Here is a 27,801-nt window from a genome sequence, read left to right as displayed (position 1 = left end):
CCAGGGCAACTTGGGCTCACCCGGGCCTAGGTGCACGCGGCCTCACCCGGATCCAGGGACACATGGTCTCACCCGGACCCAGGGACGCGTGGCCTCTCCCAGACCCAGGGGCACGTGGCCTCACCCGGGCCTAGGTGCACAAGGCCTCACCCGGACCCAGGGACGCATGGTCTCACCCGGACCCAGGGACGCTTGGCCTCTCCCAGACCCAGGGCCACTTGGGCTCACCCGGGCCTAGGTGCACAAGGCCTCACCCGGATCCAGGGACGCATGGTCTCACCCGGACCCAGGGACGCTTGGCCTCTCCCAGACCCAGGGGCACGTGGCCTCACCCGGGCCTAGGTGCACGAGGCCTCACCCGGATCCAGGGACACATGGTCTCACCCGGACCCAGGAATGCTTGGCCTCTCCCAGACCCAGGGCCACTTGGGCTCACCCGGGCCTAGGTGCACGAGGCCTCATCCGGATCCAGGGACGCATGGTCTCACCCGGACCCAGGGACGCTTGGCCTCTCCCAGACCCAGGGGCACGTGGCCTCACCCGGGCCTAGGTGCACGAGGCCTCACCCGGATCCAGGGACACATGGTCTCACCTGGACCCAGGGATGCTTGGCCTCTCCCAGACCCAGGGCCACTTGGGCTCACCCGGGCCTAGGTGCACGAGGCCTCACCCGGATCCAGGGACACATGGTCTCACCCGGACCCAGGGACGCTTGGCCTCTCCCAGACCCAGGGCCACTTGGGCTCACCCGGGCCTAGGTGCACGAGGCCTCACCCGGATCCTGGGACACATGGTCTCACCCGGACCCAGGGACGCTTGGCCTCTCCCAGACCCAGGGGCACTTGGGCTCACCCGGGCCTAGGTGCACGAGGCCTCACCCAGATCCAGGGACACATGGTCTCACCCGGACCCAGGGATGCTTGGCTTCTCCCAGACCCAGGGCCACTTGGGCTCACCCGGGCCTAGGTGCACGAGGCCTCACCCGGATCCTGGGACACATGGTCTCACCCGGACCCAGGGACGCTTGTCCTCTCCCAGACCCAGGGCCACTTGGGCTCACCCGGGCCTAGGTGCACGTGGCCTCACCCGGATCCAGGGACACATGGTCTCGCCTGGACCCAGGGGTGTGTGGGCTCTCCCAGACCCAGGGGCGCTTGGCCTCGCCCGGGCACGGGATCCAGCGTCATCCGGGTCCAGGGGCACTTGGCCTCACCCGTACCCGGAGTCCGGCATCACCTGGACCCAGGGGCATGTGGCCTCACCTAGACCCAGGGACGTGAGGCCTCACTTATACCCAGAGGCGTGTGACCACACCCCCCAGCTCACATTCTTACTCTGTATCTCAGTCAAACACTGTGTGTCCACCCTGCCCCTTCTTAGAGCAGTGACCTGGGAGGCCAGGGGACTGGGAGGGAGACCCTGATTTGAGGAGAAGGCCTTCAGGGAGGCAGAAATAGGCATCCTACTGCAACAGGAGGTGTGCCGGGAGGTCTGTCTATGGCATCCAGGACCCTGACCTAGGAATGGCATGGGGTTAGATAAGAGGAGGACTTATGTTCAGAACCAGCAAGAGAACAGGGCTGGGTTGAGAGGCTGATGGAGGAATAGAAAGGGAATAGAGAGCCCAGGGTCAGGGGACCATCAACCACATAGTCACCAAATGTGGCAGGAAAGGGAAGAAAAAGGAGATAAAGAAAAGACAGGCACATCACATGACATTGTAAACTTTATTCCAAGGAGGAAGAAAGAAGGAGAGGGTGTGGAAATGACAAGTGGGTAGGAAACACAAAGAAGGCCACTGGGAACGCAGACTGATGGTAGTCACATGGGGACCAATTAGGCTGAAGACAGCTCCACAGATGTCCACGGTTTATTCCCTGCCAGGTGTGACTATGTCCTGTTTCATCTGAGTAGCCCATGTAAGCACACATGTCCTCATAAAAGAGAAGGCAATGTGAAGACAGAAGCAAAGAGACATTTGACGATGCTGCTGGATTTGAATATGCAGGATGGCTCCAGGAGCCAAAGAAGTAATAATGCAGCTCTAGATGGCGGAAAGACAAAGACAGGGAATCTCTCCTAGAGCCCTGGAGGTTGGGTGGCCCTGCCCACACCTTGGTTGTGTCCAGACATCTGTCAGACATCTGACTCCAGAACTCTAAGAGTAGAAATTTGTGTGTTCTAAGTCACTGAGGCTGTGGTAAGTTATTATAGCAGCTAAAGGAGACTAATTCAGAGATGGAGAAGCAGGAAGAAAGTGAAAAGCACAGAGGGGCAGACAGGCAGAGGACCCCAGGGAGGACATCAGGTAGAAGGGCACATGTGCAGATGGAAAGCAGGAATTGGGGAGATAGACAGGGAAGGGCAGGAAGGAGTTCCTCAGAGCTTGCCCTTGTCCGAATAAGGACTAGAAGAGCTTTCTGAGCTGCAGGTGGATCCCATTCTTGGAATCCAAGACGATTTTTTGGAGGGGGATGGGAGCTTGGAGAGGATCTGCCGCCAGTTCAAAGCGAAGCAGGGTCAAGGCTACGGCCACCTTCAGCTCATTCATGGCGAAATGCTTCCCAATGCAGTTCCTGGGCCAAGATGAGAATATGAGGAAAACAACATGAAAAATGGTATCAAATCCTGTTTACAGCTGGGCAGGCATTTGTCACTGAGCTCTTGCCAGGAACAGGGCATTCTGATGTGAGTCAATCCAATCCCCTTCCTTTTAGGTCATGCATGCTTCTACCCCACAAGCCTTGCTTCACATTCTGCCCCTGAACTTTGACTTCTCTTCCAGAAGTAGCTCCTAACTCCTACTTCTTTTCTCAGTAGGCATGAAATCCTGTTAGGGGCTGGTCAGCGACTTAAGCCACCAAGTCAAGTCAAGTGAATCACTACAAAGTTATTATTAATTGGGTCACTCCTTCCACAACATTTTCTGGTTTCACAATGTTGAGGCCATGACATGGCCTAAGGTGGTCACCACACTTAGTTCCCCACTTTCTAGGGCACACACTGGGACATTGATCCTCAAAGAGAAGGAGACATTTGAGTGTTGTAAAGAAATCAGAAATGCAACAGGAGAGTTTCCTGGGATAATCAGGGAATAGGGAGATTCAACTAGTTGCACCACGTGCCTCCCAATGAATGGTCCAGACTCCTGCCTCTCACTCATCCCCTCAGTCAACCAGCTTCTGTAACCTTCCTATTCTACTGCAGATATGTCCCTCCTTGACATCCATCAGTCTCCTCACCTGGACTTTTCTGTCTCCCTGCCTTCTCTAACCTTCACTGAAGCTACTGTCCAACTCAACTCCTTCTAGGCCTCCAATCACAGGTAGGACATGCCCAATGCCACAGCTGGCATCAAAGCCCTCGATGGGTTGTGTCACTTACCTCTTACCTGTCCAGTTCCACTTCCTAACTCAGTTCATGCTGTTGAGATCACAGAGAATGCCTTCCCTGCACTTCTGCCTGCCACATGTTCAAGTCTGATCCCAATGACATGCCATCTTCATCCCTCTGCTAGCAGTACCCCTTCCTCCCAGGACCCCCAGAGCAGCATTAGTGTTTTATTTAGTGTTTTACTTAAGAATACCTCACTATCCAGTGCCCTGGACAGTGCAAGAAACATGGAATGTTCAACATTGTGCTCAATGAGTGAGTGAAAGGATGAGTGAATATTGTATTGTGAGTAGAGGCATTTGTTTCTTGACTGTGAACTCCTAGAGGCTGCGACAATATCTTTCCCATTTCCTAGCACAGGACTTGGCACACAGACACAGACTTAAGATACATTTATATTTGAATGAAATCAGTTGAATTGAAAAAGTAAATTAACATTGGAAGAAGGAAAAAAAAAAGTAAACCTGAGTTCTGAGCTAGGGATTGAGCTGCCTAGTGCTCTCCTGCCCTCTAGTGGCAGGCACATGACTTCAAGCCAAGGTCTATGAGGAAGGACTCAATCCTGGGAGAAACCAAATGGTACAGCTAATCAATCTCTGGAAGAACAACTTGAAAAAAAGTGTGTTCTGTAAAAGTTGATTCCCATCTGAAGAATTCATAGACTTATGGATTGAGAAAAAGTTTGTTTTTTGCAACCCCCGCCCCCTTTTTTTTTGTTTGTTTTGTTAATCCTCACCCAAGTGTTTTTTGCTCATTGATTTTTCAGAGAGAGTGGAAGGGTCGGGGAGAGACACAGAGAGAAAACATCAATGTGGATTGCCTGCACCCAAGGTATGTGCCCTTGACGGGAATCAAACCTGTCACCCTTCAGTCCCGGGGCCAACGTTCTAACTACTGAGCCAAAGCAGCTAGGGCAGAAAAAGCTTATTTTTAGTAACCAAGTACAAAGTTTATGGAAGTTACTATTTTACAGGGAGACTTCTGTAGCCTTTGCAGATTTTCAAACAGCAGGCGTTCTGGGTATACTCGCCCAACTCTATTTCAGTTGTTTCAGGTATGCCTTATATTTTACACACCAGGAGCCTTTCAAATGCTATGTCATATGCAAAGTAGTGGGTTTTCTCTCAAAGCAGTGATTGTCCTTCTTTTTATGCTTTTTGCCAAGGTTGGACTGTGTAAACTTTGGAACTTTGCTATATACAACCCACTTTCTATAAAGAATTTTGTCCTGGAAAAGTATTCATGCTTTTGTGCATATCAATATACAAACCATGCTTACGTGAATATCAATATATTAGTCACATTTCTGTGAGTATCAATGTACAGTGAAGCTTTTGTAGGATAGTCTGAAAAATTGGAGAGTCACACATTGGAGTGAAACTCTCTTCAAATGGCTATTAGGCCTTTCATGATTAGGGCTTGAGCAGTTAGGACACGGAAGGTGCTAGAAATTCAAACACATGCAAATATCACAGATACAGTGAGTGACAGATCAGTGAAGTAGAAAAGGCAGTTCCTGGACTGCACTGAGGGAAGAGAAAAAAAAAAAACAACCCTTTTTAATATTACTGATAACTGAGAAAAGCAATCTGAAGTTTAATTTGTATAAAAAACTTTAACTCTGAAAAGTCATATTCTTGAAGTGAGAAAATTGCTAGAATCACTGAACTTTAAAACAATGACTGATACTGAATTGTGGTAGGCCATTGGGAAAGTAGTCATTTGAGGAGTTTTGGGCCAATGTGCGCCTCTCTATTTTTGCAGTCTCCCAACAAAAGTTGGACTTCATGGAGGAGAAAATGGCGGCAGAATAGACAGACGTGTTCCCAGTCTTATCCTGGAGCAGAAAGAAAGAAGAGCTGAGGGTCGCATGGGCAGTGTTTGGTGGCAAGCTAAGTGACAACTGAACCCCAGGAGAGGGTGGGGGATTGCTGGACGGGGTTCCCCTGACAGGGAAGCCCCCACTGTGGCTGGGTTCCTTCCCGGAGCTACGGGCTCTGATGGGGAAATCTCGCCATCTTGAAAGGGAAAGTGGATCTTGTCGGAGGCCTGAAAATCAATAACTGTGGCGACCGCCGAACAGCTGTGAGCCCCAGAGCACCGGTCCCAGGTGGTGCGAACGTTTGGACTCAGAGGAGCTCTTCACTCCACCACAGAAAGGTCAGATTTCACCGGGGAAAGGGTGAGGTCTGTAGTCCCAGCAGGAGAGAGAAACGCACGCGCACTGCAGGAGCTGGAGGACCAGGGAGGTCGGCTTGGAGAAGTCCGCAGCTGTTGGGGCCGGTGTGATCCGTGATTGTGGAAGCGGGTACTCAGAGCTGCTAACAGGGGAGATCTCCAAAGAGCAACCCATTTTGATCTGTTGCGGAGGGATAGCCTGGGAGTTTCAGGGGTGTGCAGTCTGCTTGAACTTGCCCGCTGGCCTCCCCAAACTGGTATTCGGTGCCACATAGAAAAAAAGGCTAGAGAGGCCTTAGAGTCCTGGAAGTCAACCCAGAAACACTGCCACCCAGAGGCTGAATTACAAATTGACCCTAGCGTAATCAAAAATAAGGGAATACCAGAAATTAACCCTTTGCACTGGCTTGCTTTTTTCTAGATTCCTTTATTCTAATGCTAACCGTGTCGAGTCACACTTGACATCAGAGTGCAAAAGGTTAAGACACTGCCTGCTTAAAAATCAGGACAGGATTACAACACTGAGGAGCAGTGAAACGCAGGGAACTGAAATACTGTCCAGACTGGGAAACAGGCGTGCCAAACAGAACAATAGAGGAAGTGAATGACCTTCACTACTGCACATTTTATTTTATTTAAAAAAATTTTTTAATTTTTTTATTTTCATTTTTTGCATCATTTACTTAAGAAACTATTTTTTCTTTTTTCCTCACTTGATTTTACCTTTTTAATTATTACATTTTTATTTGCAATCAGCATTATTACTACTACTATTTTACCTTTTTTATTTTATTTATTATTGTTTTTTTTTTAAAGTGCCATTTTATTTTCTCTTTATTGTACTTCTGGATTAGTGTTCTACAGCCTATTTTCATCTTTCCTTCACCATTATTCTATTCTATCTCAACTCTATCTTTATGCCATCACTCTCTACCTTCCCCCTTTTGGTGTACTGTTTATTTTAACCCTTTCCTGCTCTAGATTTTCCCTATCCTTTCTGTTTACCCCCTGCTAAAATTTCACCCTACTTATATATGTAATTTCCAATCCCCTGCTCCAAGTCCATACACACCTCTCTCTTCACTGTCTTAACTATCAAAAAAACAAACCAAAAAAACTGTTTTTATCTCTGTCCTTTTGTTGTTGTTTGCTTGAATGTTGATTATATCGAATTTTTATGCTTTTTTGTGAGATTGTTTTGCTTATTCTTTTTGTTTGTTTGTTTTTTTGTTTGCTGTGTTTTTGTTTGTTTTTTTACTTCTGTTTTCCCTTGCCTCACTTGATATTAGTTGGTGTTGTAGGTTATATTAATCTCCAGGTACTTGTTGCTGGCATTTGCTGTGATTAGTGGTTGTTCTATTGGAGTTTTCTCCCCATATATATAGTTTGTTCCTCTTTTCTCTCTTAGTCTCGTTCTAGTCTCCTTATTTTTTTTCTCCTTTTCCCAATTTCATTTTGACAATCCTTTTTTTTTCTTTTTCTTTCTTTTTACTCTTCTTTCTCTCCTATCCTCTAATTTGCCTTACTCTGGTGGTCACCTTTATTGGAGGTTATCAATATCGTGAATACATTGCTGTTCAGTGCCTTGTGTGTTGTACCTGGTTGTGTTGTATTTTGTGCCTTTAAATCAATGCAAGAGAGAGAGAACTACATAACCAGACATCTGGAGAAGAGAGACCATGGGGAGACAAAGAAACAGTCCACATATGAAAGAAAAGCAGGCATCACCAGAAAAGGAAGTAAATGAATTAGAGGCCAGCAACCTATCAGAGAAAGAATTCAGAGAAATGGTCATAAGGTGGCTGAAAAGAATGGAAGACAAATTCGACAATATGAGTAAGAACCAAGAGGAAATGAAGAAGAACCAAGAAGAAATGAAAAATGACATCACTGCCGTAAAGAACTCAATAGAAAGCATCAAGAGTAGACTAGAAGAAGCAGAGGATCGCATCAGTGAGCTAGAAGACAAGATGGAAAAAAATACCCAAGTAGAGCAGCTTCTAGAAAAAAAAATTAAAAAGCAGGAGGAGAGCCTAAGGGAACTTTGGGACAACACTAAACAAAACAACATCCGCATAATAGGGGTTTCAGAAGGAAAGGAAACTGAGCAAGGAATAGAAAACCTGTTTGAAGAAATGACAGAAAACTTTCCTGATATAGGGAAGAAAAAACCCACACAAATCCAAGCTCACAGAGTCCCAAGCAAAATGAACCTCAAAAGACCGACGCCAAGGCACATTATAATTAAACTGGCAAACACCAACGACAAAGAATCTTAAAAGCGGCCAGAGAGAGACAGAAAGTTACATACAAAGGAACCCCCATCAGACTAGCAACTGATTTCTCAACAGAAACTCATCAGGCCAGAAGGGAATGGAATGAAATATACAAAGTCATGCAAAGGGAGGTTCTCAATCCAAGAATACTGTACCCAGCAAGGCTATCAATCAAAATTAAAGGTGAAATCAGAAGCTTCACAGACAAAAAAGAACTAAGGGAATTTATCACCACCAAACCAGCAATGCAAGAAATGCTAAAGGGTCTGCTGAAAAAAAAAAAAAAAAGAAGAAAGAAAGAAAGAAAGAAAGAAAGAAAGAAAGAAAGAAAGAAATAGAAAGCGAAGAAGGAACACAGGGGTAGAGAATAAAAATGGAGACAAATAAGTACCTATCAATAATAACTTTAAATGTAAATGGATTAAATGCCCCAATCAAAAGACATAGGGTAACAGAGTGGATAAGAAAACAAGACCTGTTTATCTGCTGTCTACAAGAAACCCACCTCAGCCGAAACCAGTTTGGCTCAGTGGATAGAGCATCGGCCTGCGGACTGAAAAGTCCCAGGTTGGATTCCGGTCAAGGGCATGTACCTTGGTTGCGGGCACATCCCCAGTAGGAGTTGTGCAAGAGGCAGCTGATCGATGTTTCTCTATCATTGATGTTTCTAACTCTCTATCCCTCTCTCTTCCTCTCTGTGAAAAATCAATAAAATATATTAAAAAAAAAAAAAAAAAGAAACCCACCTCAGAAAAAAAGACGCATACAGACTGAGGGAGAAGGGATGGAAAAAGGTTTTCCAGGCGAACGGAAATGAAAAAAAAGCTGGGGTAGCAATACTTATATCTGACAAATTAGATCTCAAAGTGAAGGACATAACAAGAGATAATGAAGGCCATTTCATAATACTAAAGGGAGCAATCCAACAAGAAGAAATAAATCTGGTAAACATATATGCACCCAATACAGGAGCACCCAAATACATAAAAAAAAAACTCCTGGAGGATATCAAGAGAGAGATTAACAGCAATACAATCATAGTCGGAGACTTTAATACCCCACTATCACCATTGGACAAATCCTCTAAACAAAAAATCAGCAAAGAAACATCAATCCTAAATGACTCACTAGACCAGATGGAATTGACATCTTCAGAACATTTCACCCCAAAGCCACAGAATATACATTCTTCTCAAGTGCACATGGGTCATTTTCAAAGATAGACCATATATTGGGACATAGGCAAAGTCTCTTCAAATTCAAGAAGGTAGAAATCATATCAAGCATCTTCTCAGATCACAGTGGCATAAAACTGGAAATCAACTACAATAGAAACAACCCAAAGAAATCAAACACATGGAGACTAAACAGCATGCTATTAAACAATGACTGGGTTACCAGGGAGATCAAGGAAGAAATAAAAAACATCATGGCAACAAATGACAATGAAAACACAACAATCCAAAATCTATGGGACACAGCAAAAGCAATCTTGAGAGGGAAGTTCATAGCTCTACAAGCCTACTGCAAAAAAACAAGAAACAATGGTAATAAATTACCTAACCCTACAACTCAAAGAGTTAGAAAGAGAGCAATAAGAAAAGCCCAGTGTAAGCAGAAGGAAGGAAATAATAAAGATCAGAGTGGAGATAAACGACATAGAGAATAAAGAAACAATACAAAAGATCAACAAAACCAAGAGCTCGTTCTTTGAAAAGATAAACAAGATTGATGAATCTCTAGCCAGGCTCACCAAGAAACAAAGAGAGAGGACCTAAATAAACAAAATCAGAAATGAAAGAGGTGAAATAACAACAGACCCCGCCGAAATACAAAGGATTGTTTCAAAATACTATGAACAACTCTATTCCAACAAACTGTAAAACCTGGAGGAAATGGACATATTCCTAGAAAAAATATAACCTTCCAAAACTAAATCAGGAAGAATCTAAACAGCTCAATAGGCCAGTAACTATGGAAGAAATTGAAGCAGTAATCAAAAAGCTTCCAGCAAACAAAATCCCAGGGCCAGATGGCTTCACAGGGGAGTTTTATCAAACATTCAAAGAAGAAATAAAACCTATCTTCCTCAGACTATTCCAAAAAATTCAAGAGGAAGGAACACTTCCAAGCTCATTCTATGAAGCCAGCATTACCCTAATACCAAAACCAGATCAAGACAACACAATGAAAGAGAATTACAGACCAATATCCCTCATGAACATAGATGCCAAAATCCTCAACAAAATTCTAGCAAATCGGATGCAGCAGTACAATAGAAAGATCATACACCATGGCCAAGTAGGATTTATCCCAGGAATGCAAGGATGGTACAATATCCGCAAGTCAATAAACGTGATACATCACATAAACAAACTGAGAGACAAAAATCACACAGTCATATCAATTGATGCAGAAAAAAACATTTGACAAAATCCAACACCCTTTCTTGATAAAAACTCTCAACAAGGTGGGAATAGAAGGATCATACCTAAACATAATAAAAGCTATATATGATAAACCCACAGCTAACATCATACTCAATGGGCAAAAACTAAAACCATTTCCCCTAAGAACAGGAACAAGACAGGGATGCCCACTCTCACCACTCCTATTTGACATAGTACTGGAAGTATTAGCCATTGCAATTAGACAAGAAGAAGAAATAAAAGGCATCAAATTGGAAAAGAAGAAGTAAAGCTGTCCTTATTTGCAGATGACATGATATTATACATAAAAAAACCCGAAAGACTCTATCAAAAAACTAATAGACTTAATAAACGAATTCGGCAATGTAGCAGGATACAAAATTAACGTCAAGAAATCTATGGCCTTTCTATACACCAATAGTGAACTTACAGAAAGAGAGACTAAAAAAGCAATCCCATTTACCATCGCACCAAAAAAATTAAGATACCTAGGAATAAACTTAACTAAGGAGGTAAAAGACTTACACGCAGAAAACTACAGGACACTGGATAAAGAGATAGAGGAAGGCCTAAACAAATGGAAGAACATACCATGTTCATGGATTGGTAGAATCAACATCATTAAAATGTCCATACTACCCAAAGAAATCTATAGATTCAATGCACTCCCCATTAAAATACCAATGGCATATTTCACAGACCTAGAAAGGACTCTCCAAAAATTCATCTGGAATAAAAAAAGACCCCGAATAGCCACAGCAATCCTGAGAAAGAAGAATAAAGTAGGAGAGATCTCAATACCAGATTTCAAGCTGTATTACAAAGCCACTGTTCTCAAAACAGCATGGTACTGGCACAAGAAAAGACATATAGATCAATGGAATAGAATAGAGAATCTAGATATCAACCCAAACCACTATGCTCAATTAATATTTGACAAAGGAGGCATGAACATACAATGGAGCCAAGACAGTCTCTTCAATAAATGGTGTTGGGGAAATTGGACAGATACATGCAAAAAAATGAAACTAGATCACCAACTTACACCATACACAAAAATTAACTCAAAATGGATACAGGACTTAAATATAAGACGGAAAACCATAAAAACACTAGAGGAATCCACAGGCAGCAAAATCTCAGACATATGCCGAAAGCACTTCTTCACTGGTACTGCCCCTAGGGCAATAGAAGCTAAAGAGAAAATAAACAAATGGGACTACATCAAAATAAAAAGCTTCTGCACAGCAAAAGAAACTATCAACAAAACAACAAGAAATCCCACTGTGTGGGAGAACATATTTGCAAATGTTATCACTAATAAAGGTTTAATCTCCAACATCTACAGGCAGCTTATAAAACTTAATAAAAAGAAGATAAATGATCCAATAAAAAAATGGGCAATGGACCTAAATGGAATCTTTTCAAAAGAAGACAGAAGGAAGGCCAAGAGACACATGAAAACATGTTCAAAGTCACTAATTATCTGAAAAATGCAAATCAAAATGACAATGCGGTACCATCTCACACTGGCCAGAATGGCTATCATCAACAAATCAACAAACAACAAGTGTTGGCGAGGATGCGGAGAAAAAGGAACCCTCGTGCACTGCTGGTGGGAATGCAGACTGGTGCAGCCACTGTGGAGAACAGTATGGACTTTCTTCAAAAAACTAAAAATGGAACTCCCATTTGACCCAGTAATCCCACTCCTAGGAATATATCCTAAGAAACTGGAAACACCAACAAGAAAGGACATATGCACACCTATCTTCATAGCAGCACAATTTACAATAGCTGAGATTTGGAAACAGCCTAGGTGCCCATCAGCAGATGACTGGATCAGAAAACAATGGTACATCTACACAATGGAATATTATGCTGCCATAAAAAAGAAGGAATTCTTACCATTTACAGCAACCTGGATGGAATTGGAGAACATTATGCTAAGTGAAATAAGCCAGTCAATGAAAGAAAAATACCACATGATCTCACTCATTTATGGATAATAAAGAACATTATAAACTGTTGAACAAAAAGATAGATACAGAGATAGTAAAGCATCAAACAGACTGTCAAATTACAGCGGGAAGGTTAGGGAGAGGTGGGGGAGATAAGAGATCAACCAAAGGACTTGTATGCATACATATAAGCATAACCAATGGACACAAAACTCTGGGGGGTGAGGGCATGTATGGGAGTGGGGTGGGGGGGCAATGGTAAGATATGTACACATATAATACCTTAATAAAAAAATGAACAAAAAAAAAGTTGGACTTCATGTTAACATTCACATAACCATGACATTTCCAGTAGGCAAAATTCTATATATGAAGTGGGATTTATATACCATCGTTCCACTGTCTACACAGTCCAACATTGGCAAAAAACCAAAATGATGACAATCAATAGCTTTTGAGAGAAAAATCAGTGGATTAAGTGTTTGTGCCATGCCCTGAAATGCCACCTTTCTTTTGTACATATAGAAAAATACCTTCTTCTCAACACAACAATATACCAGGGCATAACAGCAGACACCACATATATATGTAGGTCACAATCGTCAAGGTATGCCCTCGGTGATGCACACCACTCAAGTACATTATGCCTCACCTTGATCCTCCTGAGAAGGGCAGGAAAGCATGGCTGTGTGAATCAGAACCCCGTGCAAAACGGGAAGGGTCAAACACCTGCAGAGAGAGCAGTAGGGCCAGGACAGGTAAGGTCAAGTCCCTCCATCCAATACATGAGGGCACAGAAGGAGGTGTTGTCTAGAGAGATTAGCTCATCCTCCCTCTCACAGCCCATCCTCCCTCCCACAGCCAACATACCTCTGGATTAGGCCACACCTTCGGATTATGGTGAAGTGCATAAAAGTTAAGTGAGACATGGATTCCTGTTGGGCAGGGAGAGGAGAGAAGACTGATTATACACATGCCAGCAGGGGGCAGGTGCATGCACAAAAAGCTTGGGAGCCACAATGATAGTCACTCTGACTGGACTGATCCTATTGCAATAGAGGTGGGGTGGACATGGCAAAGCACATGTGCACACATTAGGAGTCTATAACCATGACCCAGGTGTGAGGAGGGGGAAGAAAGAAGTGAAGGCCTACTTTTGGAGCAATTCAAGGTAAAACTCACATTTATCAAGTGCCATCCATGAGTGCCTTTAACTCATCTATCCTCACAACAACCCTCCAAGGAGGGTGCTAATATTCCCATTGTTCAGATGAGACACCTGAGCTTCAGAGAGGCTGAATAACTTGCCTATGATCACACAGCTAGATGTGGCAAGGTTGGAATTCAGACCAAAGGTGAGCTAAGGGGTGGCTTCAACCATGGCAGGGTTCTCAGATCTGGTCATCAGTTGTTCTCTGACAGCAACCTGAGGGCTCCTTAGGGACTGGCCCATCAGCCCCATGACAGTGGATTTCCTGATCTCCCTCATTCGCTTAGATCCCATAAGAAAGAAACCGTATCTACACCTACCCCTGAGAGAATTAGAATATTAGAGTGAAATTCCAAAAGCCACAACAGAGTCCAACATTTCCTGGTGAGGAAGATTCCATGGTCTGAGTCAGTATTCAGTATTATATTAACTGCCATTTATACAGTGCTTTGCATTTGTCAAAAAGGAGTTATGCATATATTACCCCAATTATGGTGGATTTTAAAATTGACGTGACCACACAGACAGAATTGCCCCTAGAGTCTTGTAATCTGGCATTGGGATGGGAACATGCAGTGTTAGAATCATAGAGCATCAGTGCCATAGAATGGAATTACTGTAGCATTATAAAACCATGCATCCTACATGTGATGGAATGCTAGTCCTGGAGAATGATAATGCTTAGGATTCTCTTCATGTGAGGTGTCATATTGGCATGGACCCTATTTAGGTGAATGATTTCTTCTCTCTGAGTTGGAAGGAGAACTAATATTTATTGAACTTCTGCTGTGGTCCAACTCAGTGCCAGGCATTTCATATTCTTCATCTAAACTATATAGTAAGCATCCAATTAATGATGAAGAAACTAAACCAGAGAGGTTCAGAACTGCTCTAGGACATGTGGATCTGGTCTGCCATGGGTTCTTGCAGAATTCCTGGGTTAGCGAGTGTGGTGAAGTTCAGACCTCTGGGTAAGGAGCGTCCATCAGGGAAGGTGATGGGCTTGCTGAGCTCTCTGCCAACAACTGGTACAGGAGGATAGAGTCGCAGTGACTCCTTGATGCACATGGTGGTGTAGGGCATCTGATCTAGGTGATCCCTGAAATAAATGAACCCCAATCTGAGGGCAGGCATGGCCCAGGCAGACCAGGGCTTCGTGTCTAGCTGTGTGGGCAGGGCTCTCCCATCTCCTGAGCACTCACCAGGTGATGGAGGCACCATCCCCCAGGAGGCTCTGGATCTCCTTGCGGCACCTCTGTTGATGCTCTGGGTGGGAAGCCAGAGCATAGAGGATCCAGGAGATGCCACTGGCTGTGGTGTCATGGCCCTCAAACATGAATGTGTCCACTTCAGCACGGAGGTCCTTGTCAGACAAGCTACTTCCATTCTTCATCTGCAAAAGTAAAGTTAGAATAAACTGCTTGCCTCTTCTTCTGCCCTTCTGGTCAAAGCCTCAGGCCCCTCCTACAGACACTCACTCTGGCAAAGAGGAGGATGTCCAGGAAATCCAAGTTCCTTTTTCTCCTGATCTTCTCCAGCTCTTCCTCCTCCTGTAGGTGTGCCTTCCTCAGCTTGATCACTTTGTCTGTCCCAGAACAGTGGTTCCAAGGAAGAGTTGAGCACTGGATGCCCAGAAAGAGCAACCCACAGTGACCCCATCTGCTCTCCACCCTGCTCCAATATGGATGCCAGTGAATCAGGATGAGTGTGGGAGTGAGTGTGCACATGAGGAGTGTGAGATCTAGCACCATCTGATTGCAAGTCAGGCTTCCCTTCAATAGCACACACATGAAGTAAGCTCTGCTTGAATGCTGCTTGGAGGGGGTGACATCACCAATAAGGTGAGACATACAAACTCTCACACAGTCCTTTTGCACCCTGACATCTTGGTCCCAAAGGTCAGGAGAGGTCAGACTCTTCCTGAGGGTCAGTGCCTTTGAGATGTGTGTGATGAAGGAGGGGAGAAGCCCAGGAGGTCTAACCTGTGTGTTGATGGGCAAGCTGGCAGGCCCGCTGGTTCCAGCGGCCATCAGGAGTTAGCCAGTAGATGATGTCATTCTGGTAGAAGAAATTCCTCACTCGAGAAATAAACAGATTTTTCACAGCCCTAATGGCCTCGATGTAGGATTGGGATTTGCTGCAGAGAGGAGATACAGAACAGACTAGGTTACTGGGAGGCCTCTGACCTGGAGGTGAAGTGGGGCTCTAGGTGGGAGTTTCCCCAAACAGTGGGTATAGGTGACACTGAGGCATTCATTGCTCTGTCTTACAGTCCTGGAGACTCGCAGTCCTGTATAAGTGACATGAGCAACCAGGCTTCTCCCTGTGCCAGGCATTAGAGATCTGTGGCTGAGTCAAGCTTTGATCTGAACTGGAATTTGTCCGTGGTCAGGAGGTCTTAAAAAACTCTTGCTTTTTGGTAAAAATAAAAACCCTGTAGCTGAAGGATTATCACTGACCTGTCTGTCTGGATGCTGCCCTTCTGGCTGAAGGCACACTTCATGATGGTGTCCAGGGTCATCAAGGAGATGTGTTCAGAGATCTCCAGATGGGAGTCCTGGCTGATGAGTTCTTCCCATTTGTCCTGTGGTGGGAGGTGGACATTAAACCTATTCTACTCCCCCAGGGCACCTCTGCTCTCTGTCTATCCAAATACCTTACTTTCCAGAACAGAGGCATTTGTAGTATATTAAGACTGTAAAGTGCCATGGCCAGTAATCTCAGTGGTTAGAACATCTTCCCATGGACTGAAGGGTCACAGGTTCAATTCCTGGTGAAGGGCATGTACCTGGGTTGCAGGTTCCATCCCGGGCTCTAGTTGGGGCCCATGGAGAAGGCAACCTATCAATGTGTCTCTCAAATCGATGTTTCTCTCCCCCCCTCCCTCCCTTCCACTCTCTCTAAAACTCAATGGAAAAAATACACTTGGATGCAGATTAACAACTATAACAACAACAACAACAAAAAGACTTAAAGCAAATGTTAGTAAAGTGAGGACTGTATTCTCATAAAGTTTGATTATATAATTAAACAGGTTCCCTCATAATAATCTGAATTAGTTTTCATTTTTGGAATAAATTATGATGGTAACTACCTTTTACCAGACCAGAAAACATTGTTACTCAGAGGAAAAAGGGTGAATCTTCTCTGTCCTGAGATTGAGCTAGACATGAAGGACAGGTGCACTCCAACTCTATGTAGCAAATGTGTTAAGGTAAGAGGTAACCTAAGAGACCAGTACTGGGGCTTCTAAGAACAGGGCATCAGGGACTTTAATTTCTTCCCTTCATCAAATGTTAGCTGAGCATAGCTGGTAGGATCAGGATCCGGGTCTGTGAGTGCAAATGTAATCTCCATTTCCTTCCATGGAGTGACTCCATTTCATGCTGAAGCAAGCTCTGGCACCCAGGCCAGAGCCCACCTGAAGGACATCCTGGGATGTCCACCCTGTCACTGAAGCTGCCACTGCCAAGGCCTGCCAGTGTCCATTTATCTTGTTGTCCAGGGGAATGACTATTGCTCTAGTCCACTGTGCTGAAGACATGGAGGTGAGAGGAGAGCAGACCCTGTTTCTACCATGGTTCTGCTCTCTCTTGGCAATGACCAAAGTAGTGTGGATCCAAGCTGGTGCCAGGTACCTCCTGTCTCATCCACTTTTGGGAAGCTCTGTCACATTGTGGGATATGAGCATGTTATTCTAGCCAGTTGTGTGTGATGGATGTCTGAAGGACACACGTATCCTAGGTGGACTATATGAGCTGTGCTGCGAGTGGGTGTGAGCAGGTGAGAGAGGGATGGACTTACCAGCATCACTCGGACAGAGTCGGCCATGAGCCCCACGTAGGGCTTCAGGATGTCATAGTGGAAGGCTGGGGTCAGCATCCGCCTGTGTTGGAACCAGGTCTGCCCATTCAGCAGGAGCAAACCATATCCTGGACCACAGAAAGGTGTGGGATTGGGGGAGGGGGGGGGATCAAATCAGAAGGATGACTCAGGACAATTTGGGAGGAACCAAGGGTGTCAGAAGAACACAAATTATGGGCAAAGGCAGGAAAGGCCAGTACATTCCAGAAAGATGAACTTTCCAAAATGGAAGGTAATAAGATGTCATCATGACAGCTGTGAGATAAAGGCTGAAATAGAATAGGGGGGCAGGTCATAGAAGATCATAAATGAATATTACCCTGAAAACATTGGAGAGCACTGAGAAGTGAAGGGAAGAAGCTGAGTTTTAGGGGGGTCATCACCACCACCCGGAAGGGGTGAAGATTTTATTAGAAGAGAAATCAGGCTTGATTCAGAGATGAGGGTGGTGATATATTGCTGGTTAGCTGTTGTTCTCTGTGAGCCAAAGAGATAGCTCTTGGTAAGTCTACCTGGCAGAACAGCAGTCCTGATTACACATACTTACCAATCCAGGGAGCCAGGAATCTGTATGTACCATCATTCTTTGGGTCTGAAAGGAAAGGTAGGGCATAATAGGAACCTAGAGGGGACCAAACAAGGCAGGCAATCCCCAGGAGGCAGCTGTGGCCCAGAACACGGGCTGCCATTGCTTCCTAATCATTGTCAGCTGGCAGTTTGTCTCAAATGACCTCCCACATGCCTTTCATCCCCAAGTCTCTCTGTCCTAATAGTCACTGTGGGTCAGGAAGGCGGACTCAGTGTCCCAGCAGCAGAACACCAATAGGACTAGGATGGTGAATCTGCCAGAAATATAGGCTCCATCCTCAGTGCCAGAGAAAACATAGCAGTCTGGTCTTCCTACCATTTGTGGAATCTTAGTCATCCCATGCCTCAGAAAAGGCAACACTTCAAGGTGCCCAACCTAAGTCATTAATTTACAAATTGTTTTTCAGATCTGGGCAAATTTACATAACAGATCATCTCAATCTAAGAAAGGGGAGGGAGAGAGAGGAGAGAGAGAAAAGGAGAGGAGAGAGAGAGAGAGAGAGAGAGAGAGAGAGAGAGAGAGAGAGAGAGAGAGAGAGAGAATATGAAGGAAAAGAAAAAAATGGCCTCACACAGCTGTTTAAGCATTCAGTTTAGAGAGATATTATTGGCCTTAAGCTGGCTTGTGGGCTGGCAGGGTAGTTGGTAGAGGATTCAGGTAATGATGGCAGAACTGCAAATTATTCTGGAATTTCACAACCCAAATAACATGTACCCAAGAGGAAAGAGCTGCTCAAGACACAATGCAGGTTTCTGTCTCACCTGATCTTCCCAGGACCACCTTCATGTAGTCAGGGTCATAAACCATGAGGTTGACTCTGCTCCCCCATAGCCAGCGAGGACAGGCACATGGGAATTTCTCTACCCATTTCTGAAACTGTTGTAGCTCCTGGTCCTTTTGGAACTATAAGCAAGGGAAAGACAAATCAATAAAACCTTTCTCTTTAAGTCTGGATTTTGGAGTGGTGGTGAAGGGGAGAATGGCCACAGGGAGATAATTCAGGATCCATCAGCAGTTATTATGAGCTTGGAATTGTATCTGATGAGCCAGGTTCTGTTCTGGATTCTCGCTCTTCATCAACACTTGGTCTAAGGTCAGATTCTGGCTTCTGGTTGGGCCTCACTCAGAACTGCCTTTAGAATCTTACACATAGTTCAAGTTTGATAAATGTACAGTTATGGACTGAGTGATGTAAAGCCTTTTTCACAAATATTAGAGTTATTAGTTGAACTGTGTCCCTTTCAAATTCACATGTTGAAGACTTAATCCCCAGAACCTCAGAATGTGAGTTTATTTGAAAATGGGGTCTTTATAGGAGTAATTAAATTAGAATTAGGTCATTAGAGTGTGTCCTAATCCAATATAATTATCCTTATTAAAAGTGGGAAGTTTGGAGACAGAAACAGTCACTCATAGAGGGAAGATGATATGAAGAGCCATATGGAGAAGATCGTGGTTTGCTAGTCAAGGAGAGAGGCCTGGAGCAGATGGTTCCTTCACAGCCTTCAGAAGCAGCCAATCCTACCAACATCTTGATTTGAATTGTGAGACACTCAATTTCTGTTGTTTCAGCCACCCAGTTTGTTAAGCAGCCCCAACAAAGTAGGACAATTGTGTAATGCTCAAGGCAAACCTATGATTGGGGATAGATTAGTACTTTATCCTGTTTCACTGAAGAATGAGGAAACTGTTAAACGATATGCCCAGGTAAGCTGTGTTTACACCCAAGCCTGTTGACCCCAGGGTTCCCACAGCTCCCTGGTAGTCTCTATTATTATATTTCAACCCAGTGTTCTAATTGCTTGGTCCCATGTTGGCAAACTTACCTTTAATATCTGTAATCTCTGTGTTCTTAGAGCCTGCATAGAGCATGGCTCTTAGGAATTATGCCTTATTTTTTTAAAAATCTAGAGATGCAAGAAAGAATGAATGAGCACATGTGTAGGAGAGTGGTTGAGTGAGTCACAATTAAAATTCTTGTTGCAACTGAAAGATATAATCACGAGGTAATGTAAGAAAGAGAAAAGGGATAAAGAGAAGGCTTCGGACCCTGGGGTGTTTCACAGAGCCCAGGGGCCAGAGGCAGCAGGATGTGAAAGGGGTAGATCCAGGAATTGGAGAGTTGCCAGGGCTGAGTCTCTCATTCTATCTCTCTGTACATACATGCATTCGTTTTCTTACCAAATGTTTATCTAAGTTCTACCCGACAATTTTCTAGGCAATACTACCACATTGTGTCTGAGTGGCACTGTGAATCCTATTCCAGAATCTGATTGTAATATGGCCAAGGTGTTCATAATCAACTGTGGCTGCGGTTGAATAGGGAATTCAGGGGCTCACTCATGTTGGGGAAGAGATCTCAGAGCTTGTGGGCTGGGAAGACATCCCAAAATGTTTTCACTACAGTGATTCACTCATTCATTTATTTGATAACAATGTATTGAGCACTTACTTTGAGTCAGTTGCCATTCTAGTTGCTGGAGATGCAGCGGTGAACAACACAAGTCCCTGCTACCATAGATCTTGTGTTCTAGTGGGGGTGGGGGTGGGCAGACAATCCTGCTGTGACCTGGGAAGTGTCCTGCTCAAAAGACTTAAGGAGGAGACTTCATGCTCTCAGGTCACATGCATTATTGGGGCTGCCCTTCTCCTTTAATCCAACATGGGGACTGACCAGTGAGAGCCTCTTACCACCCCATCTATGTCACCTGATCCTCTAGGATCCCCTCCTACTGGAACATCAGGGGCCTGGAAGACCCCATTTCAGCACAGTAGCATGCCCTCTTTCTAATTGCTTGGTGCCCATGCCCATCAGCTTCCCAAAATTCCTGCTGTTGGACACTGTCATTACTTCCCTTTGGGGACCCAAAGGAGGTAAATTGTGTTCTGCATTTCCATTCTCCTATCTAGGCCATTTGGCATCCACTGCTCTAACAACCCTCCAGTCAACCCATTGTAATGCTACAGGCCCCTGAACATGTGTGGTTGGAGCCAGTAGGAGCTCTTATAGAGGGAATGATACCCATAGTGGCAGAGGTAACAGATTTCTAGGCAAATACCCAGTGCCCATGTGCCCTCCAAGTTTCTGCCACTCAATACAGGCAGTGCTGCCCTGGAGTCATCCTCACCTGGCTGACCCTGGGAACTGCCCCACAAAGAAATTTCCACAAAGGGAGTAGGTGGACAGGTAATAATGTGGCCACACAGGCCATCCTAAGATGTGGGCTCTGCTGGCATGGCCAGTACTCCTGGTTTGGAGAGTTGGGGGTGGGAATGGGGCAGTTTGGGTTATTTGCATCCCAAACATGTTAGTTCCTCTTTCCATAGTCCCTGTGGGATTCCATCACTACTTAATGCAGTGATTTTGTACCTTAACATGCTTATCCTTTATAGGCATTAACATTACTGTAAATTCATACAAATTAGAGTGAGTGTAATGGTGGCCTTGGTCTGTGCCGAGCACAATTCTAACATTATAGGAACTCACTTGAGTGCTATAATCATCTTCATCCCCAAATTACAGATGAGGAAATTGAATCTTAGAGCAGGCATTTAAAGAATACAGAAGAGAATGGATGGACCTGTAGAGCATTATGTTAAGTGAAATAAGCCAGTCAGAGAAAGACATGTACCATATGATTTCATGCAGATGTGGAATTTAATGAACAAAGGTAACTACCAAGCAAAATAGAGACAGACTCCTAGATAGAGAGCAGTCAAACAGCTCTGTTAGAAGTGGGGAGTGGGAGTTGGAGAGATTGAGCAAAAAAGTGAGAAAGAACTTTAGACAAAAACAACTGTTTTTTTGAGGGGGATGGAGTTAGAAGAGGGGATGAATGGTGATGGGGAATATAAAATAAAATAAAATATGTGTAGAGGTGGGATATCAACCCAATTAGCTTGGAAATGGAGCCCCACATGGTCAACTGCCCATCTTGTCCCTTGTCATCTGGCCTGAAAGATTAGCTTCAATCTGGATTCAACATGAGGCAATCAATTCCAGACTTAGCCAATTACAGAGATATTGAATAAATGAAAAACTCAGGCAGTATTCTAAAAGCAAGGAAAATTTAACTGCAGTGTATCTTAGGATTAGAAAGATGATTTACACCATGAGTAATATTAGTTACCCAATTATTGAGTCTACATCTCATCTAATGCCATCTGTGTATGGAAAAGTCACTGGAGGATGAGAGTGGTTCCTTCTGTCAAATCCCTGATTAAAGAGGTGACAACTGCAAGAACGTAAGTCACAGTTTCTCCAAATCAACAAATCATCTGGAAGTCCTTTGTACCAAATTTGCATGAAGCAACTGGGCTTTGGTTGTCTCTCTGTGGCTGATATGAGCAGTTCCCATTTGGGGTTCCACTCTGCTGATAACATCTTGGCCTCGTTCTCTGAAACCTTCACAGGTTTCTGCCGCATCCCACCTCCTAAGGCTTGCTCAACCCACACACCCACCCGGATGAGCCCCGCTTCACACAGTCCCCTCACTTTACTCTGTGCCCTCCCCCCCAGGGACTAGTGCTAACAGAGCTGACTGAGGAGCACTGTCTGTCATCCAACCTGCCAGCTGCTCCTTTCTCTATCAGTCCGCACACCTGAGTCAAGCTAGCCTCTGTGTCAGGTTCTGTGCTAGGGATGAGCACACAGAAAGGGGGGTGATTAAAAAAAAAAGAAGAAGAAGAAGAAAGGGGTGTGATATCCTCAGCCCCAAGGAGCTCACAAGGCAGGGGCCTGTAGAATAGGAGCTGGCAGGTAAAGAGATTCTCATTAATGGTGAGACGCAGATGCCAGTGCTCCTTCCCTGGGACCATCCTGGAAGCTTCTTGCTCAGATGTGCCAGTAACTTGCCAGGGTTTTAGCACTGCAGTCACCAGTCTGAAAAACCCCATAGTCTCAGGCCAACCAAGCTGGTTGGACCCCTACACCCGATTGTATCCCTTTTCCTGGGACCTGATATCTTCTCTAAATTCCTGTCTATCATCCCCACATGCCGTGAACCCCCACAAGCAGGGATCCATGAGACGATGTTTGTGTTCCCAGGCAAGCTCGGGGCCAGGCAGACAGGATGGAATTGAGGGAAGCATGGGCAGGGAAGCATGGAGAAATTCTGTTCTGTGAGCCTGGAGCAGGGAGATTCAGAAAGGAGCAGCCATTGTCCTCAAGGGCTGGCTGACATAATAGCTTGCAGACCTACCTAAGGAATGAGGATCTGACAGACTGAGAGCACCAGCACATGGGATGAGGAGCCACGATCTGAGGGGTCACCTGGGTTTTGCCCCCACGGCCACGTGCTTCTCACACAACAAGGCTTTGTCCTATAGACTTGCTGACCATGACCTCGCTCTGAGAGCCTCTTCCCTTCTTGCCCTCCCTCTCCCCCATCCCACTCCCATTTACCTCCTGGTTGTGCCCGAACAGCCAGTGGGAAGGAGGGGACGGGAACTCCCGGACAGCTTTGAGCAGCCACTGCCTGTGCAGGTAGAGCTGGGCTGCCTTGAGCAGCAGCAGAACCAGAGCCAGCAGGGAGGCCACCTGCAGGAGCCCAGAGGCACTGCCCAGGAGTCTTGTGGGGCTCAGCACAGAGACACTCATGGTGCAGTGCGTCTGGACCTCTGACTGTCTCTGACCACCTCAGCCCAGTCTGGCAGTTTTGTCCCACCCACCTGTGGGGAGGGTGAAGGGTGAGGGCAGAGCTTAGAGCTGAGTCACCAGAGTGGAGGAGCTATCTTGGGATCAGGAAGAAAAGCTTTTTCAATTGACAGTGACTATGGTTGTGTACATTTCAGCTTCCACTTATCAGTTTCCTAACAAACACTTCATGAGCACCTGTTATGTGCCGGCCAGTATGCTAGTTGCCAGAATGCAGCTGCAAGCAAAACGTACCTGAACCCTGAATTCCAGAAATCACAGTCTAGTTCATCAAATGTTCAGTAGGTGTGGTTACAGTATTTCATTATCATTTCTATTCCAGAGTTAAAAGCTAGTTACAGATAGGTAAAATGGCCAAAGGAAAACAGCCATTGACAGCTTAAGTTGGGGTTAGAATCCTTCTCCCTTGTCTCCAAAATTGCCTGCCTACCTGCCTCTGAAGTTTTCCCCAGGGCTTGTCTCTGTCCCCTATTTAGTTGTGACCCCAGGGGAATGTGCTGGTGGATAGAATACTGACCTTAGGGTCAGGAGGTTCAGCCCCATGTCTGGCCCACCTCATATGAAGTGAGCAACTGATACTCTCTTAGCCTCAGTTTCTCCTTTTGTAGCTGGGATAGTAATCTTTTTCCTAAGAACGGCCGGCATAGGGCCCTGACTGGTTTGGCTCAGTGTATAGAGCATCGGCCTGTGGACTCAAGGGTCCCAGGTTAGATTCTGGTCAAGGGTATGTACCTTGGTTGCGGGAACATACCCAGTAGGGAATGTGCAGGAGGCAGCTGATCGATGTTTCTCTCTCATCGATGTTTCTAACTCTCTATCCCTCTCCCTTCCTCTCTGTAAAAAATCAACAAAATATATATATTTTTTAAAAGAACGGCATAGGAATGCCCATTCATTAATTTATTTATTCACTTACTCAGCAAATGTTTCTTGAGTGCACAATCTAGTAGGTAAAGTAAAAACAACAACAAAACAACAGTAAAATAAACTATGATAAGGCCTTTGCTGGAGGAATGAATAGTGAGCTGGGTCCATCCAGAAAGGAGAAAACTAAATCAAGAGAATTGGGTCTTGAAGGATGAATACAAGTTCATCAGGAGGAGAGTGCTAGATAGAGGGATGAGCACCGAGAAGTCAAGAAGATCTTATATAAAAGAGAAAAAGATATGGGGCAAGTTAATCTCTTACCCTCAATGTTTTCATGATTCCCTCCCCCAATATCAAACCCAAGGCCGATCATTCAGGTAGTAAAACACAATATACTTCAGAAAAATTCCTTGGCAGGCAGCCTTCCAAGAGGCTCCATTTCCTACTGATCTGTTCCTTCATCCATCTAAACTCTACTCCCAACACCCTCCTCCATTGCCCTACCATGTGACAAGCGATCATCACACAACCAGAGTTCTTTTCTTTCACCCCTAAATCCTGGGCTGCTGTCCAAACCCAAGGGCCTGGGCATGTAACCTTTTACACCCATTCCTACCAACCTTCCCCCAGTTCTTTGGTTATTTTCCATCCCTCTGGCTCCAACCCTAGGGACTCTTGGACCCTGACTCTCCCTTAATTGGCTCAGCACCAGCTTTTCACCATCAGCATGAGGGGCAATAGTGGAGGACTTTGGAATCAGAAAGGCTGGATTTGAATTTTGGTTTTAACTCTTTTTTTCTCTCCCTGAGTCCTCAGTTTCTTTAATATATTTGGGCTTATAATGTTTGGTGATAGCTAACATTTAGTGAGCACTTACTATGTTTTAGACACTGAGCAAAGAATTTATGTTTTCTCTCACAACAACCCTACAAAACAGACTTTAAAAATAGTCCCACAACTCTAGGCAAGAAAACTAAGGCACAGAAAGGTTAGCTGCCTGCCCAAGGTCGCTCAGTTGGTAAGGGTTAGAGCCAGGATTCAAACCCAGGCTGTCTGGCCTCAGAGATCTGCATTAACCATTAATGTAAAGAGATTTCAGTCCATACATGACACCTCCCAAACTTCCCAGGAGACATGTCATGTTTCCTCTTTTTTATCCTGTGTTTCCAAGTAGTGAACGAGTGTTTCAGCACCTCCATATATTGGCGTAAATGCAAGTCTTACTATCCAGGGCAGCTTTTGTGAGAAAGTGTTGGACAAACCATGAGCCCAGATGTAATAGTCATTGAAATAATATTTATGGAGAATTTTTAATGATATAGCAAAGCTTATAACAAAGTGATCAAAGCAGAATGTACAGCTGTCTGTGAAGTATGAGCTTAACTCAGAAAGTTGTGCTTTCCTTGGACAATATTTTTTAACTAGTAAATATCTTTTTCCTTCATCTGATATCTAGACACTCCAAACAAGGTCTCCATGAATGTGGAAACTAGGCAGTATATGTCTTTATGCTTCTCATAGCCTGGAACAGAAGACTGTGCCTGCTGCTGCTGCCCAATAAATACTGATTTGATAAAGAAAGGAAGGAGGGAACAAGGAAAACCTTGGACTGGTTAGGCCACCATTATAAACAGACTAGATTCAGTTTGGAGTGCCATGTTGCAAAAAGACATTAATATTTTTATTCCTAAACTAGAGGCCTGGTGCATAAAATTCATGCATTGGGGGGAGGGAGTATCCCTCAGCCCAGCCTGCACCCTCTCCAATCCCTCTACTTTCCTCTCTGTAAAAAGTCAATAAAATATTTAAAAAAAAAAAAAAGAAGAAGAATGAAGGTTTGGGTCACCCCACCAGGCAAAATACCATGTCTAGCTGGGGTGCTTGATGAGGGCAAAGAGAATATGGAATTGGTAGTGGAAGAAGGTGGTTATAAATGCTAGCTATGGCCAAGTGACCAGTTGCAGGAACAGACTGTAATTGTTTTGAGTATTTCTCTTTTATTTTGTTATAAACATGTTTGTGTGTGTGTGTGTGTGTGTGTGTGTGTGTGTGTGTACATGAGTGTATCTAATACTTTTTCTTCCTCTTTTTTTGCCCTTCAAATCTAACATAAGATGTATTAATAAAAGTCAACTTTATATCACAGCATTTAAATTACAGAACAGTGAAAATCATCCAATGACATTGCATTGTCTCTGTGGGGAAAAGGGTTAATGTCTTTTAATGATACACAGGGCAGTGGCAGAAGTATAACTTTATTATAGTTTCTACTAGAGGCCTGGTGCATGAAATTCATGCATGGGGGCAGCGGGGGTCCCCTCAATCCAGTCTGCACCCTCTCCAATCCGGGACCCCTCAGGGGATATCTGAGAATTGGGCCTAAACTGGCAGTCAGACATCCCTCTCACAATCCAGGACTGCTGGCTCCTAACTGCTCATCTGCCTGCCTGCCTGATCGCCTCTAATGGCCTCTGCCTGCCTGCCTGATCGCCCACAACTGCCCTCCCCTGCCATCCTGGTCGCCCCTAACTGCCCCACCCTGCCGGCCTGGTTGCCCAATGCAGCCTGCTGTTCAGTCATTGCATGAGGGCGTCCCAACCAACTTGCATATTCCTTTATTATTAGTATAGATTTGCAGATTAAGAATGATTTAAGGGAATGTGTGTGAATGCCAAGTAGACAAGGGGTGGACTGTGACATCTAGTTTTACATGTCAACTTAGATAGGCTGTATGTAGTACGCCATTTTTCAATTAAACACAAGACTAGATGTTGCCGTGAAGATTTTGTAGATGTGGTTAACATCTACAATCAATTGCATTTAAGAATATTTCTTTGGTAATCTAGGAATGCCTAATACACTCACTAAAATCCCTTAAGAGCAAAGTTCTAGAAGCTAGACAAAGTAAGAAAAGAATATTCTTCCTTAGGGCTTCTGCAACACTTTGGTTGTGGCCCAGTGAAACACATTTCAGATTTCTGATCTCTTAACTTATAAGATCATAAATATTTGCAGTTGTAAGACACTAAGTTTGTTGTAATTTTCTATAACATCAAAAGAATACTAATACAGGGATAGAAATGCAGGCAGAAAGTAAAAAGATAGGAAGAGGGCAGACAGGCTGGAGGGTCAGCAGGTGAATAGGAGTTAGGTAGAAAGTCAGAGGTGGAGGTAGGTAGAGACAGGGTATATCAAACAAGTAGGAAGTCTGGAAAAGAGTGAGACAGAGAAGAGCAGACAGTCTGATGAGCAGGAGGAAGGAACAGAAGCTGATGACAGGAAGACAGCATGATAAATAAGAGGTCCTCAGAGTTTGTCCTTGTCCAATCAAAGGTTATAGAAGCTTTCTGAGACACAGGTGGATCCCATTCTTGGACT

The 27,801-nt window shown here is 44.7% G+C and overlaps 1 protein-coding gene across 1 annotated transcript; it reads right to left on the bottom strand.

Annotated features, from left to right (window-relative positions):
* Window positions 1-12,885: 12,885 nt before the first annotated feature.
* On the bottom strand, window positions 12,886-23,526 carry LOC103284217 (cytochrome P450 4A6-like). Its single transcript, XM_054720613.1, is given in 10 exon segments — window positions 12,886-12,966; window positions 13,108-13,172; window positions 14,413-14,554; window positions 14,557-14,599; window positions 14,922-15,032; window positions 15,907-16,031; window positions 17,252-17,379; window positions 17,859-17,903; window positions 18,662-18,803; window positions 23,305-23,526. Coding segments are annotated over 10 exon segments (1,077 nt in total). The 5' UTR covers window positions 23,500-23,526.
* Between the last annotated feature and the right edge of the window lie 4,275 nt (window positions 23,527-27,801).

Source organism: Eptesicus fuscus, chromosome 9 (assembly GCF_027574615.1).
Source record: "Eptesicus fuscus isolate TK198812 chromosome 9, DD_ASM_mEF_20220401, whole genome shotgun sequence".
Taxonomy (NCBI): domain Eukaryota; kingdom Metazoa; phylum Chordata; class Mammalia; order Chiroptera; family Vespertilionidae; genus Eptesicus; species Eptesicus fuscus.
The sequence above is the reverse complement of the archived record's forward strand: the minus strand, read 5'-3'. Positions and strand labels throughout refer to the sequence as shown.